Raw genomic sequence first — 12,893 nt, forward strand, 5'->3', positions numbered from 1 at the left:
GTGTATATACAGGTGCTCGCGAGATTGTCTCAAGTGAATGCTGGTCCACCCATGTAGTTATGCTGTCTTCTGTACTCCAGGTCGATGGCCTCTCTGTTAGACTCTCTGGCCTTGTAACGCATTCTGTTCATCTGGTCCACCTGGTCGGCGTCGAACTTTACATTCCAATCGGCCATTGCCGCAGCCTTCTCATTCTCAAATCGTTGACGTTTCTCTTGCAACTCCTTTGTGAGTGCCTCGCTATGGTCGAGACTGTATCCATACAACTTTGAGATGATCCAATCGCGGTACTGATCGATCTTATCATAGATGGAGTCTTTCTTTGGCTTCTCGGTGTCCCATGGATTGATTCCATGAGTCTTGTAAGCCATATCTACCTCCTTTGGTCCACTGGCGTATATTCTAGCAAAATGATCGTCGACTGAATGGGGATGATGTACGTTTGGTGAACTCTTTACTGCACTCTCATAATAGGAATCTGGTGTATAAAGGTTGATCTCTGGCTCTTGATATTGTGCAATTGTTGAGCGATCAATATAGGATTGCCAAAGATTTTGTATTCTCGACCATATCTGAGGACCAATATGAGGGGATGTGTGCATTGGTGGAGCAGGCATTGGTTGGAACATATTACCATACAATGTGTATAATATTAATCCAACAATTAAAGGTGACAAATATTTCATTGTCTTCTTAATTGTACTTTGGTCATGTTCATTTCTTCTATGTCTATTATTATTTTGTTGATGTTGTTGATGTGATACATTTGTTGGTGATGTCGTAGTAGTAGTTGTCTTCGATTCGGTTGTTGTCCTTGTTCTTGGACTATCACCATTAACCAAAGGTATTATTCTTTGTCTTGTACTCATTTTATTATTATTCTTCTTCTTCTTCCTTCCTTAATAATAATAATAATTTATTATCTTTACAATCTGATTATTAATTATCTTTAACAATAATGTATATTAATGAATTTATAAAGTGAAGTATGAGTGAGGGGCATTCAAGGATTGCCTGGCACAAAGTATAAGTATTAGTATGAGCGAGTGAAGTGAGCAAGAGTGAGTGGGATGGAAGATGAAAGGCAGAGTTCATTCATTGACCATCCCTCTAAGTATTGTCCATGTCCTAAACAGGCTTGTTGTCAACACCATCCAAGTGTGTGGTACCACACTCTCCAACCACATCCGAATTTTCATTGTCCTTTAAGGACTACCATCCAGATTGCTTGCTTCCCCCTCACACTCACTAACACTATCATTCACACACTTGGGGATTTCCGACAAGATAGTATAGCCCACACGGATTGGATTAGATTGGATTGATTCGTTAATGATAAATACACCTACCTATCACACTCCTTTGCATATGCATTTCCTATCCTCGTTGTTCATTTCAAATTTGAGAGTGACCAAATGAAGGTAAAGAGATTGTTCATGATAATCAACCAATATTTGTTATTCTTTAAATGGTTCGAAATAGCAATCATGATGATGTTGATGATGATGATTGTGCACCTGCCAATGATGATGGTAGAATGAATTGATTGTATAATGATCGAAGTTGATTGGAAATATGATGTATCGGTATTCCCGTAACATTATAATAACAACCATTGATACGCTTGATGAATGATGCCGCTGGCACTTCTTGTATACCATATGAACCGGCCTTATCCCTGAATTTTAATATAGTGTAAGTAAGTAAGTAAGTAATATTAATTGAATGGACATTATACATAAAATAACATACAATGGTTTACAAGTTTCAACATAATAGTTGATTGATTGATCACTGAGTTGGTCAAACTCCACGTCGGTAGACTCATGGAAACTGGTGGAGTTGTGAGTGACACCATTGTCCATACTGACAATGATATGTACACCACTTACAACCTGATGTTGTCTTCCACTCAATGATCTCAACATCTCTTTAGCATGTTCCATCGACTTTGGTTTCTCCAATATCTTATTATCCAACACAACTATACTATCTGCTCCAATAACTATATTTGGTGTCTTATTCTCCTGTTCGTATGAACAACGTTAGTTGGGAAGAGTTCAATACTAAGGTATTATATGATATGAACAATACTCTTTTCAAACGTTCAAAGACCTCTTGTGCTTTATACATAGCGTTGGTCACAGCATAGTCCACTATATTGTTAAACTGGGACTTGTCCAAGTTCTCTTCAAATGTTGAGGCCACAACTCTAAATCGTAGACCAAGATTACGAAGATACTCAACTCTTCTTGGTGAGCCTAGATAGAGATCATCATATCCGTCACATCATTTTATAATGTCAGCAAAGTGGATTGGATAATGATTGATATCAATCAATATATGTATATACCTGAAGCTAACACAATATCAAGTTGATTTAATTGTTCAATTATGTCCAATACCATTTGTAATTGTTTGGTTCACTGTCTTTGATGATGTTGGTGTTGTTGTTTATTTGTTCGTGTGTTTGTGTGTATGGTCTAAAGCAAGAAAGATGGAATGGTGGTGTGTGAACTCACACTTTTAATTTAACTTGAATCACAATGGGCGTTTGACACTCAAGAGGGCAACAACAATACTTCTGTGACCCAATCATTCAATCATTCTACATTATTGTAAACATACTTATATACATACTTATATACATACTTATAAACTTTATATATATATATATATATTATACAAATGGGAGATAACAGTGGATGGTGTACTATTGAGAGTGATCCTGGTGTATTCACAGAGTTGATTCAACAGATTGGTGTAAAGGATGTACAGGTAGAGGAACTCTACACATTGGACTCATCAGAGTTCTTAAAGTTAAAGTAAATCAATCAATCATTCATTCAATCAATCAATACAATCATTCAATCAATCATCATACTAACACGATTGAATGAATGATGTAGACCAATATTCGGATTGATCTTCTTATTCAAGTGGACAAAGGATGATGATACAAGACAACCAGTAGAGAATGATAGTTTGTTCTTTGCCAATCAGGTTATTCACAATGCATGTGCCACTCAAGCAATACTTTCAATCCTTATGAATAGTAAGGATATTGATGTCGGTGAAGAGTTGAACAACTTTAAACAGTTCACAACTGGTTTCTCGTACACTGTATGTTTGTTTGAGAAGATAGCGAGAGAGAGATAGAGAGATAGAGAGGATGTAACCATACTAACAATGTTTGATTGAATGAATGAATGAATGAATGATATAGATGAAGGGAGAGGCCATCGGTGATATGAAGGTACTACGTGAGAATCACAACAGCTTCTCAAGACCTGAACCATTCATCTTTGGATCAAAGCCAGCCAAGAAGGACGATGATGTGTTCCATTTCATCAGTTATATACCCTTTGAGGGAAAGATATACGAGCTGGACGGTCTCAAGAGAGGACCGATCTGCCTTGGCGAGTGCACCGATGATGATTGGCTCGAGAAGGTGTCGCCCATCATCCAAGAGAGGATCAACAAGTACTCACAGACAGAGATCAGGTTCAACCTGATGGCCATCATCAGGAACAAGCAATCAGTGTACAACAAACAACTCGAGTTCTTTGAGGCCAAGAAGAAGGCCACTCTGCTCAAACTGTCGCAGATTGACACGGCCGTAGAGCAGGCGATGGACATTGACAGCGATGCCTACTCGTTGCCCAACGACAGAGAGCTGCTGGACGCCGTCCTGCTGGACATTGACAACAACATGGAGTTGATCAGTCAGAACCTGATGATGGAGCAAGAGAAGTTCCGCAATTGGCGTGAGGAGAATGTTAGAAGGAAGCACAACTACATACCATTCATTATCAACCTACTCAAGATCCTGGCCGAGAAGGAGGAGCTGGTGCCACTCATCCAAAAGGCAAAGGACAAGGAGAGCAACAAGGCCAAGTAGTAGTGGTGGTAGTAGTTGGCAACAGAGGCCACACTCGCAACTAACATTAAAACAACTTGGATTGATTGATTGATTGAATAGGTTTATTGAGTGGACATGATCTCTTTCTTGAGATAATCATACTTGATGATGTGATTGGTTGATATCAATGGTTGTATAGGGGTGCTGTCGAATAGGAAGTTGAGGCGATGAATGGACGAGGCATCAGGATGGTTGGGTGTTTGGTCCAATCTTTGTATGGCCGCATACCACATCAAGTGGATGTTGACATTGTCCAATACTTCATGTGGCCATAGTATTGGAAGAGCGATTTTGAGTACATTGGCAGCACTGTATATCAATCCATAGAGTGTATCAACTTGCTCATTGATCTTCAATGGTTCAAACAACAGACCATTGCAACCATTTTTGTACTTATCCAAAGTATGGAACTGGTGGCGAAGTTGGGACAATCCTTCCTTGACCTGTGCTGTGTTGTCAGTCATGATCAAATAGTTCATGATCCAGACATCTAGGTGTGACTCATTCAAACCCATCACTCTTTGGAGGAATCTAAGTATCCTAATGTAATCGAACATATTCAAGTTAGATTGATTGATTAAATGAATGATTGATTGAGTGAGTGATTGATACATACAGGATGATGAAGAGGTCATCTATTGGACCTGAGTTGGATGAGTAGTAGGTGGCATACTCAGTGGTTTTGGCTTCAGAGAGTGAAGGAGCGAACATCTGGCATAGTTCATATATCTTGTCATCAAGTCTTAATGATTCTGGATGGGTTGGATCCCAGAAATGTTGGATCCCCAATTTGCCACTCTTTATCTCCTTCGGGCGACGATCAAACCTACGGGCCTTCCTAACCATATCATAGTCCGTAATCATATCGACCACTTGTACATCCCTCTGGAGAGGTAACATCAACTCTAAGATATGGTGTCTGATTGGTCTAGTGTGGAAAGAGAGGGAATGATCAAATGGCATGTCAATATCAAAATTGATGTTTGGCAATTGAGCTTGGCCATATTTGATCACGGACAACATTGTCAACGGTACTCTTCCATTCTCTGAGTGGAAGAAGTCCCAAGCTATTGAGTTGTATCCTCCTGGATATTTGATAGGTCTTATTAACGATCGTGTGTTGTTGTTGATGCTGAGTTGTGGGCTCTGATAAGGTAATAGATTATAAGACAGACTTGCATCTTTGTAAAGGGCTATGTCTTCCTTTGATGGTTGGTGGTTCAAGAAATATCTTGATATGATATCCTCGACTGACGCATCTTTTGGTAATTTAGATATTAAATACCCAATGTCCTCAATGATGTAGCCAATATCGTCTGGCTTGAACCTGGAATGTTTGGTCTGATCATTTCCAGCCAACGCAGCCACAATACCAACACAATGGGGAGGTATCCGTAGACGACTCCACAGTTCGGAAGGTCGGTGACCAATTCCATATATGCCGTTGTTATTGTCAAACCTGATACCATTGTTCTTGAACACCATCATTCGAGGTACACTTGTGAACAAACAATCAGTATCATCAGATACTATTCCAAAGGCCTTGTTATCCAATGCCCATTGAGGTAGATATCTGTCGGCCTCCATCTGGCATGTATGAAACTCCACACCCAAGTCTATCAATGCTTTCTTGAATGTCAACTGTATACTCGAATCACAATGGTCAGTTTCAGGAATATACCAAGCACTCTCGCTCAATCAATCAATGACCCAAAGTTTAGTAATACTTACTATTAAGTGAGTTGGGTATCCAACTTCTTCTTTGTGACCAATTCTAAATTGATCTTTACACCTCTTCATTCCATTGGCCACCGACTTGGCATCATTGACACGATCTCTATACCTTTTCCAGAGTACCTGGTTCTTATCAGGATTTGGTACACCATCAAAGAATACCACTGGTATCACTTCATGATCCAACAATCTTTGGAAGTAATCTATCACTGTTTGATAAATCTTTTTATAAACAAAGTTGATTGAATGAGTAAGTGTAAGTGTAAATGTAATTAGAATTGAATGGGATGTACTTACATCAATATATGAGTTGGTCTTTACACTCTTTTGAAGATGTTCAGAGTACAATATATTGTTGGCATCGTAACCAATCAATGAACCTGGTTTGATTAATACGGGGAAGGCATTATAATTCTTATTCTTATTCAAATATTGATTAATTGATGGTACTCCCATTATTATTATTATTCTATGTTATGATTTTAGTAGGTACTTTGATAAAGTTTAAAATGATAGGGATCATCATCATATACCAGAATGTATTTATAGCCAAACATATGATGACTGTTAATAAATGTTAACATGATGTTCATCAATGTCATTAGATATTGATTTTAGTATGGCCCGGAAAGTAATTAATAATGGGCCACTGTTGTTTTGTAAACAACTTGCTATGAGTTTTCCATCAGTTCAATCTTCGATTTTCTGCTATCAAGTGATCCCCAACACTGAACCTTAACAAAATAATATTCTAATCATTTATCATCCTTGATGTTCAACCTGGTAATAGAATAAGAACCAAAGTACATTAATCTTTAATAATGTTGAAGGATGCCCTCGCTAGCCCTCACATGACCCCCAAACACTTAAGTGTCGAACTCCGATTTCAAATTGAACCCCCAAAGAGGGGGATGTTAGTTCCCGAACGCGAAATACACTCGGGCGAGAGTGCTGAGAGTGCGACTCGCTTGATGAATCATTCGTCTTTCATTAAATTGCATTGTTACTTATACAAATATATAACAAATATAATATTATATTAGAGATTAGATAGATATGTCTGTTATAAATACACCAGAGAATGCAAGAAGTAATGAGACTCGTTTAGAGTCCAACTTGCAGGTCACTTTGGCCGATGAGACTGTTGATGCTGCAGAGGTGGTGTTGATCTTGGATGCAGGTTCACAATACAGCAAGGTGATTGATAGACGTGTACGTGAATTGAACGTCGCCTCAGAGATACATCCATTCAACACCAAGTTGCAACCATTGCTCGCTCGTGGCAACGTGCGTGCTATCATCGTGTCTGGTGGTCCAGAGTCTGTCTACTCGTCCAAGGCACCCACCTACGATCCCTACCTCTTCGAGGCCGATGTCAAGGTTCCCGTCCTCGGTATCTGTTACGGCATGCAGCTCATGACCCATCTCTACGGTGGTCATGTCGAGAAGAAGGATCATCGCGAGGATGGTGTTCACAACATCATCATCAAAGGTAGGTTCAATGTTTGATCGACACGATCAATCAATCAATCGATCAATCGTGCTAACTGTCATTGTCACGCACACTTATAGGCAACTCTGAGTTGTTCCACGGCATGCAACAGAGCGAGAGAGTGTTGCTCACTCATGGAGACAGTGTGACTGCACTGCCACCTGGATTCACAGAGATCGCCGTGAGCGAGGGAGGCGTCATCTCAGCCATTGAGAACTTGAGCAAGCAGTTCTACGGCCTGCAGTTCCATCCAGAGGTCGATCTGACTGAGAACGGCAAGACGATCCTGCAGAACTTTTTGTTCAGAATCGCAAAGTGCACTGGCAGCTACACATTGGAGGACCGTGAGCAGACGGCCATCAAGGAGATCAGGGACACCGTGGGCTCGGGCAAGGTGTTGGTGTTGGTCAGCGGTGGTGTCGACTCGACCGTGTGCGCCGCACTCATCTCCAAGGCCATCGGACCAGAGCGTGTGATCGCTCTGCACATTGACAATGGATTCATGCGCAAGGAGGAGAGCGCCAAGGTGGAGAAGGCACTGTCCGTGCTCGGCCTGCGTCTGATCGTGGTCGACGCCTCACAAACATTCTACAACGCCACGACCACAATCAAGGGCGTCCCAACCGCACAGCTCAAGGTCACCGTGCACCCAGAGGAGAAGCGCAAGATCATTGGAGACACATTCATGCGTGTGGCCGAGGAGGAGGTCAAGAAGCTGGGTCTGAACCCCAACGAGGTCTACCTCGCCCAGGGCACCCTGCGTCCAGACCTCATTGAAAGCTCGTCCAAGACTGTGTCTGGCGTGGCCGACGTCATCAAGACACATCACAACGATACCGAGCTGGTTCGTCTTCTTCGTGAGACTGGCCGCGTCGTCGAGCCTTTGAAGGATCTTCACAAGGATGAGGTCCGCGAGCTTGGCAAGAGTCTTGGTCTGTCTGAGGACCTCGTCTGGAGACAGCCATTCCCAGGCCCCGGTCTCTCAATTCGTATCCTTTGCACAGAGAAGCCATACATTGAGGAGAAGTTCGACTTGACCAACAACGTTCTACAGTACATCGTTACCGCACAGGCAGACTCTTTGGAGGACAGCGTAAAGCTGAGAATCGACACTCAACTTAGAGACATGGGCTGCTTTGATGCCGTCCGCTCAATCAAGGACATCAGCCCACTGCTGCTGCCCGTGCAAACTGTCGGTGTACAGGGAGATGGTCGTACCTACTCCTACCTCGTTGGTCTCTCACAGCAGACCCCCAACTGGGACCAGCTGTTCCAGCTGGCCAAGGTCATCCCCAAGCTTTGCCACAACGTCAACCGTATCGTCTACGTCTTTGGCGAGGTCATCAACTCCAAGACCACAGTGATCCGTCAGATCACCCCAACTCACCTGGTCCCAGACACCATCGCTCAGTTGCAGCTTGCCGACAGCCTCGTCAATGAGGTGCTGCTCAAGTACCAGCTGATCCGTTCGCTCAGCCAGGTGCCCGTCATCCTGCTACCAGTATCATTCGACGGCGACTCGACCAAGAGATCGATCGCCATCCGCACATTCATCACCAACGACTTTATGACTGGTGTGCCCGCCGTCCCACACAAGACCATCCCAATGGAGGCCGTCACCGAGATGGTTGACAAGCTGATGCAAAACACTCCAGGCATTTCCAGAGTTGTATACGATCTCACCAGCAAGCCACCTGGAACAACAGAGTATGAATAAACTTGCGATAAAGTCAAAGTTATGTCAATCATGGTAGAATAGTTTATTACAAAGAGAGATTAAGCATTGATATAAGGCTGATATGTTTGTTATGTTTGGGTATTACTTCGATTATGGCTTGGCCAGGACTAACCTTTCTCGTTGAAGTTTGGAATGGAGTGTGATCACATTGTCCATAAGTGATCTTGTATGTTTGAGCATTTGTTATACTCTGTATCAATGACTTTATACCCATTTGGATAGGTTGATGAGTTATATTGAGTTGTGGGTAATCCAGGTGAATCATTCTGATTGGTATGTTGAATGTTGGTATGCTGGACAGATCCTCTTCCTTCATATGTATTGTGACAGACTCTACTTGACTTATAGATGCTCCAAAACATTGAAGTTGGAGCATTGACTTGAGTACCAGAGATTGAACATTGATTGGCAGACTACAGTTTGAGAAGTATACATCTCCAAGTTCCAACTTGGTAAGGGAAGTTGGAAGGACACCTGATGGGAGTGGCTGGTTAAAGCAAGTACCAAACTTTAGGTCTTTGATTGAATCTAGTGCTCCCATGGGTATAACTTCATTGAATTGACGATGGAATGAAAGAGTTGATAATAGAGATAGTTGCTCTTGTCGAAGAGATATGAGTTGATCGACATTTCCTAGGATTAGAGTTGTGGCTTTAAGATTGCTCAAAGTGTTGACATGAATGAAGTTGTTGCCCAGGGATAATGACTTGAGTGAAGATATAGTTGAAGTATCAAGTTGGTGATTATATTGATATCCAAGTGAGAGTGATTGTATAGATGTAGATATAAGAGTAGGGGCCAAAGGTTGGTTAAATGAATTGCCACAGGTTAAGTTGGTTAAGGTAAAAGGAAGTGATCCAATGGGAAGAGGATGATTGAATGTATGTCCGAATGATAGTGTTGTTAATGATGTAGGGAGGGATCCAACAATAGGTTGGTTAAAGTAATCTCCAAAAGATAGATAGTTGATATTAGGAGGAAGTGTACCGATTCTTAACTCTTGATTATAACATTTTCCAAAGATTAATTGTTCAAGGGTTGAGGGTAGTACACCAGGCAGAATAACACGATTGTAATAGAATCCTAACTCTAGGGACTTGAGTGACGAGGGAAGGATACCGGCATTGAGTTCTCTATTGAAATAAGTTCCAAACTTTATATTGTTGATACTATTTGGAAGAGAGTTGGCAAGGAACATTGTATCATAACAATTTCCAAATTCTAAAGATACCAATGAGATTGGAAGGCATCCTGGGAATAACAATTGATTGAAATCATTGTCAAACTTCAAAGAGACAATGTTCATCGGCATAGCTCCAGGTACTATTTCTTGATTTAAGTTGAAGACAAACACATTGGGATCAACTTCATTCTCTTCTTCTTGAACTGGTGTACTATCTTTTGTTAAAGTAGAAGTTAGGTAAACATTTCTAACTCTATTATTATAAATTAAATGATAATAATGTTTTGAAATTAAACTTAGAGATATAATATCTAATCCATTATCAATATGATTAAATATATTACTAATAATAAAATATGAGAAGGTATCCATTTCTGTATATATATATATATATATATATATATATATATATATGTATGTAAGTGTGTAGAGATAAGTAGATAATATTAATGAAATAATATTATTGGTCCATCAATACTCAGTACTTTTGTAACAAGTTATGTTTCTCGTCGAAGGATCTCGAATCCAGAAATGGAAATAATGTTGTTGTTGACAACAATGTCCAGATCTTTTTTCTTTGACCCCTCAATCTACACTCACTGCCCTAGTTTGTAACGACATCTAGTGATAGTGGTTTGTGAATGTATTGCAACAACAAAAATAAAAATGGAGAGTAACATAATTGATAGAGACACAACAGATACAGATATAGATGATAGTAGTATTTGCTCAAGACATGGCAAGAAGAAATATAAGTTTATTTGTATAGAATGTAATAGTTTGTTATGTTCAATGTGTGTCAGTTCACATAAGAGACATGATGTTGAGAATGTACAACACTTGAGATCATTGATCAATGAAGGACAGTATGACGATACATCAAAGTTGAGATTGAAGTTATTGTGGAGTATGCTTCAACGACTGTCAGTGGCACATCATACGATGACAGAGTCATGCAAGAATGTCAGTGATCAATTCAAACAACTTCATGACATGCTTGTGATTGAGGAACACAGGATAACATCACCACTCAATGACAAGATTCAACAAACATCATCAACCATTCATGACATCATCAATGAGATCAAGAACATCAACAGTCTGTTCAGCCAATCGACAACCAAGACCGATGACTTGGAGATAAACGAGATCATTCAATCAATCAAATCATCAACATCGCCCAAAGAGTTCATCGACAAGACATTCCCAACAACAACAACAACAACAACATCAACATCTACAGAGGTCACAGATATTGAATTGTTGACAATGATTAAGAATCATGTCAATCAGATGAACACAACAATTCATGTGTTGACACGTCCCTACAAAGTGGTGATTGATCAAGACATGATAGACTCGGTCAAAGATGAAATAAGATCATTGACCAAACTGATGGAGCCAATCGAACACTTTACTCATGATCTCGATGGCCAGATCATGTGTATCGAGAATGAGAATGTGTCGTTGTTCTCGCCAGCGACCAATGGATGGACAGATGTGGATGGTGATTCATTTGAAAAAGCGAACTATTTCTGCTCGTCAGTATATGCTCGTGGTCATGTCTATGTGTTTGGACCACGTGATGACTGCCCATCAACATACTCTCGCTTCTCACTCGTTACTCGAAAATGGCAATATGATATCCCAATGGCTGGAGTTAGAGGCGGAAGACTCTGTTCAGTCTGCTTTGATGGAGACAAGTATATATACTTGGTCGGTGGCACCACTATTGATGTTTGGCCACAAGTCAATTTCAATCGAGTTGATTGCTTCAATATTGAAACTCAAGAGTTCTCAATGTATGGCGAACTATCACAATGCGTCTCTGCAGGCTATCTGTTCATCATTGACAATACACTCTATTATATCGACAGTGATAGCATTACAATATCAATCATAGAGTTCAACTTGGCAAGCAAAAAGTCGACCTTTATCAAAGGTATCATTCCTGAAACAGCCCTTTCAGTAGTCTTTGATGGCAATGACAGAATATACATCTTTCTCATGCATCGATTCATCAGCATGTCATTGTTGGCAGTGGACAAAGCAAAGACAATCAGGGAGCTTACACCTCCGCCAGCCAATCCATTGTACGGGGAGGAAAAATGGGCACGCAACACCCTGGTGTATTACACACCTGAGCAAGGAACTATACTCAATCTTCAAGGTACTGGAAATAACTATCGATACTCAATCAAACTGGACGAATGGACCAAGATCAATGACAATGATCCAATCGAAGATAGAGGTTATAGTGCATTGAGTCTATTGTATGACAATCCTGTCAAGCGTACTCCAAAGTAGACCCATAAATACATCATTATTCCAACACTCTTCATCGTTGTCATCGATGATCATTCATGACAACGATCTCTATTGCGTCGATGGATATGATTCCATAAGTAGAATCATCTTGACCTACGACCTGGCGACCAAAGAAAAGACTCGAATCCAACTGCCTGGCATGCTCATGTCAGCAGCCTTTGACGGTAAAGACATTTTGTACATGATGTTGGAAGACAATCGTTTCATCAGCATGTCACTATCGACCAGACTACAAAATAAATTGGACTCCCCAATCCCAGGAGGTAATGAATCACAACAAAACAATCTTGTATTCTATCCACCAGAGAAAGGAACACTCCTATTGCTTCAAGGCAAAGGCGCCAACTTCCGATACTCGACAAGACGCAATGAATGGACTTTAATCGATGATGATGATCCACTTGATGAGAGGCGCTGGAACACTGTATGTGTATTGTATGATAAGCCCCGCTTGGTCAATGATTGATTGGTCCAACCCATAAATACAATGAATGTG

General features: G+C 40.7%; 7 protein-coding genes across 7 annotated transcripts; 3 read left to right on the forward strand and 4 right to left on the reverse strand.

Moving 5' to 3' along the window:
- Positions 1-56: 56 nt before the first annotated feature.
- On the reverse strand, positions 57-869 carry SAMD00019534_052760 (hypothetical protein; the record flags this gene model as incomplete). The annotated part of the gene is made up of 1 exon (XM_012899747.1): positions 57-869. A coding segment is annotated over one exon (813 nt), but the record flags the coding sequence as incomplete, so codon positions are not given.
- A 625-nt stretch (positions 870-1,494) lies between these two features.
- On the reverse strand, positions 1,495-2,408 carry SAMD00019534_052770 (hypothetical protein; the record flags this gene model as incomplete). The annotated part of the gene is made up of 4 exons (XM_012899748.1): positions 1,495-1,678; positions 1,753-2,027; positions 2,095-2,261; positions 2,354-2,408. Coding segments are annotated over 4 exons (681 nt in total), but the record flags the coding sequence as incomplete, so codon positions are not given.
- Positions 2,409-2,688: 280 nt separating this feature from the next.
- Positions 2,689-3,901, forward strand: SAMD00019534_052780 (hypothetical protein; the record flags this gene model as incomplete). Its single annotated transcript, XM_012899749.1, has 3 exons — positions 2,689-2,825; positions 2,910-3,123; positions 3,227-3,901. The coding sequence occupies 3 exons, from the start codon at positions 2,689-2,691 to the stop codon at positions 3,899-3,901; spliced, it is 1,026 nt and encodes a 341-aa protein (XP_012755203.1).
- An 83-nt stretch (positions 3,902-3,984) lies between these two features.
- Positions 3,985-4,633, reverse strand: SAMD00019534_052790 (hypothetical protein; the record flags this gene model as incomplete). The annotated part of the gene is made up of 2 exons (XM_012899750.1): positions 3,985-4,462; positions 4,539-4,633. 2 exons carry the CDS (start codon positions 4,631-4,633, stop codon positions 3,985-3,987), a joined length of 573 nt encoding a protein of 190 aa, XP_012755204.1.
- A 2,073-nt stretch (positions 4,634-6,706) lies between these two features.
- Positions 6,707-8,859, forward strand: SAMD00019534_052800 (hypothetical protein; the record flags this gene model as incomplete). Its single annotated transcript, XM_012899751.1, has 2 exons — positions 6,707-7,148; positions 7,211-8,859. Coding segments are annotated over 2 exons (2,091 nt in total), but the record flags the coding sequence as incomplete, so codon positions are not given.
- Positions 8,860-8,977: 118 nt separating this feature from the next.
- Positions 8,978-10,213, reverse strand: SAMD00019534_052810 (hypothetical protein; the record flags this gene model as incomplete). The annotated part of the gene is made up of 1 exon (XM_012899752.1): positions 8,978-10,213. A coding segment is annotated over one exon (1,236 nt), but the record flags the coding sequence as incomplete, so codon positions are not given.
- A 648-nt stretch (positions 10,214-10,861) lies between these two features.
- On the forward strand, positions 10,862-12,376 carry SAMD00019534_052820 (hypothetical protein; the record flags this gene model as incomplete). Its single annotated transcript, XM_012899753.1, has 2 exons — positions 10,862-11,871; positions 11,947-12,376. 2 exons carry the CDS (start codon positions 10,862-10,864, stop codon positions 12,374-12,376), a joined length of 1,440 nt encoding a protein of 479 aa, XP_012755207.1.
- Between the last annotated feature and the right edge of the window lie 517 nt (positions 12,377-12,893).

The sequence above is a fragment of the Acytostelium subglobosum genome (assembly GCF_000787575.1).
Source record: "Acytostelium subglobosum LB1 DNA, scaffold: scaffold9, whole genome shotgun sequence".
In the NCBI taxonomy this organism is placed as follows: Eukaryota; Evosea; class Eumycetozoa; order Acytosteliales; family Acytosteliaceae; genus Acytostelium; species Acytostelium subglobosum.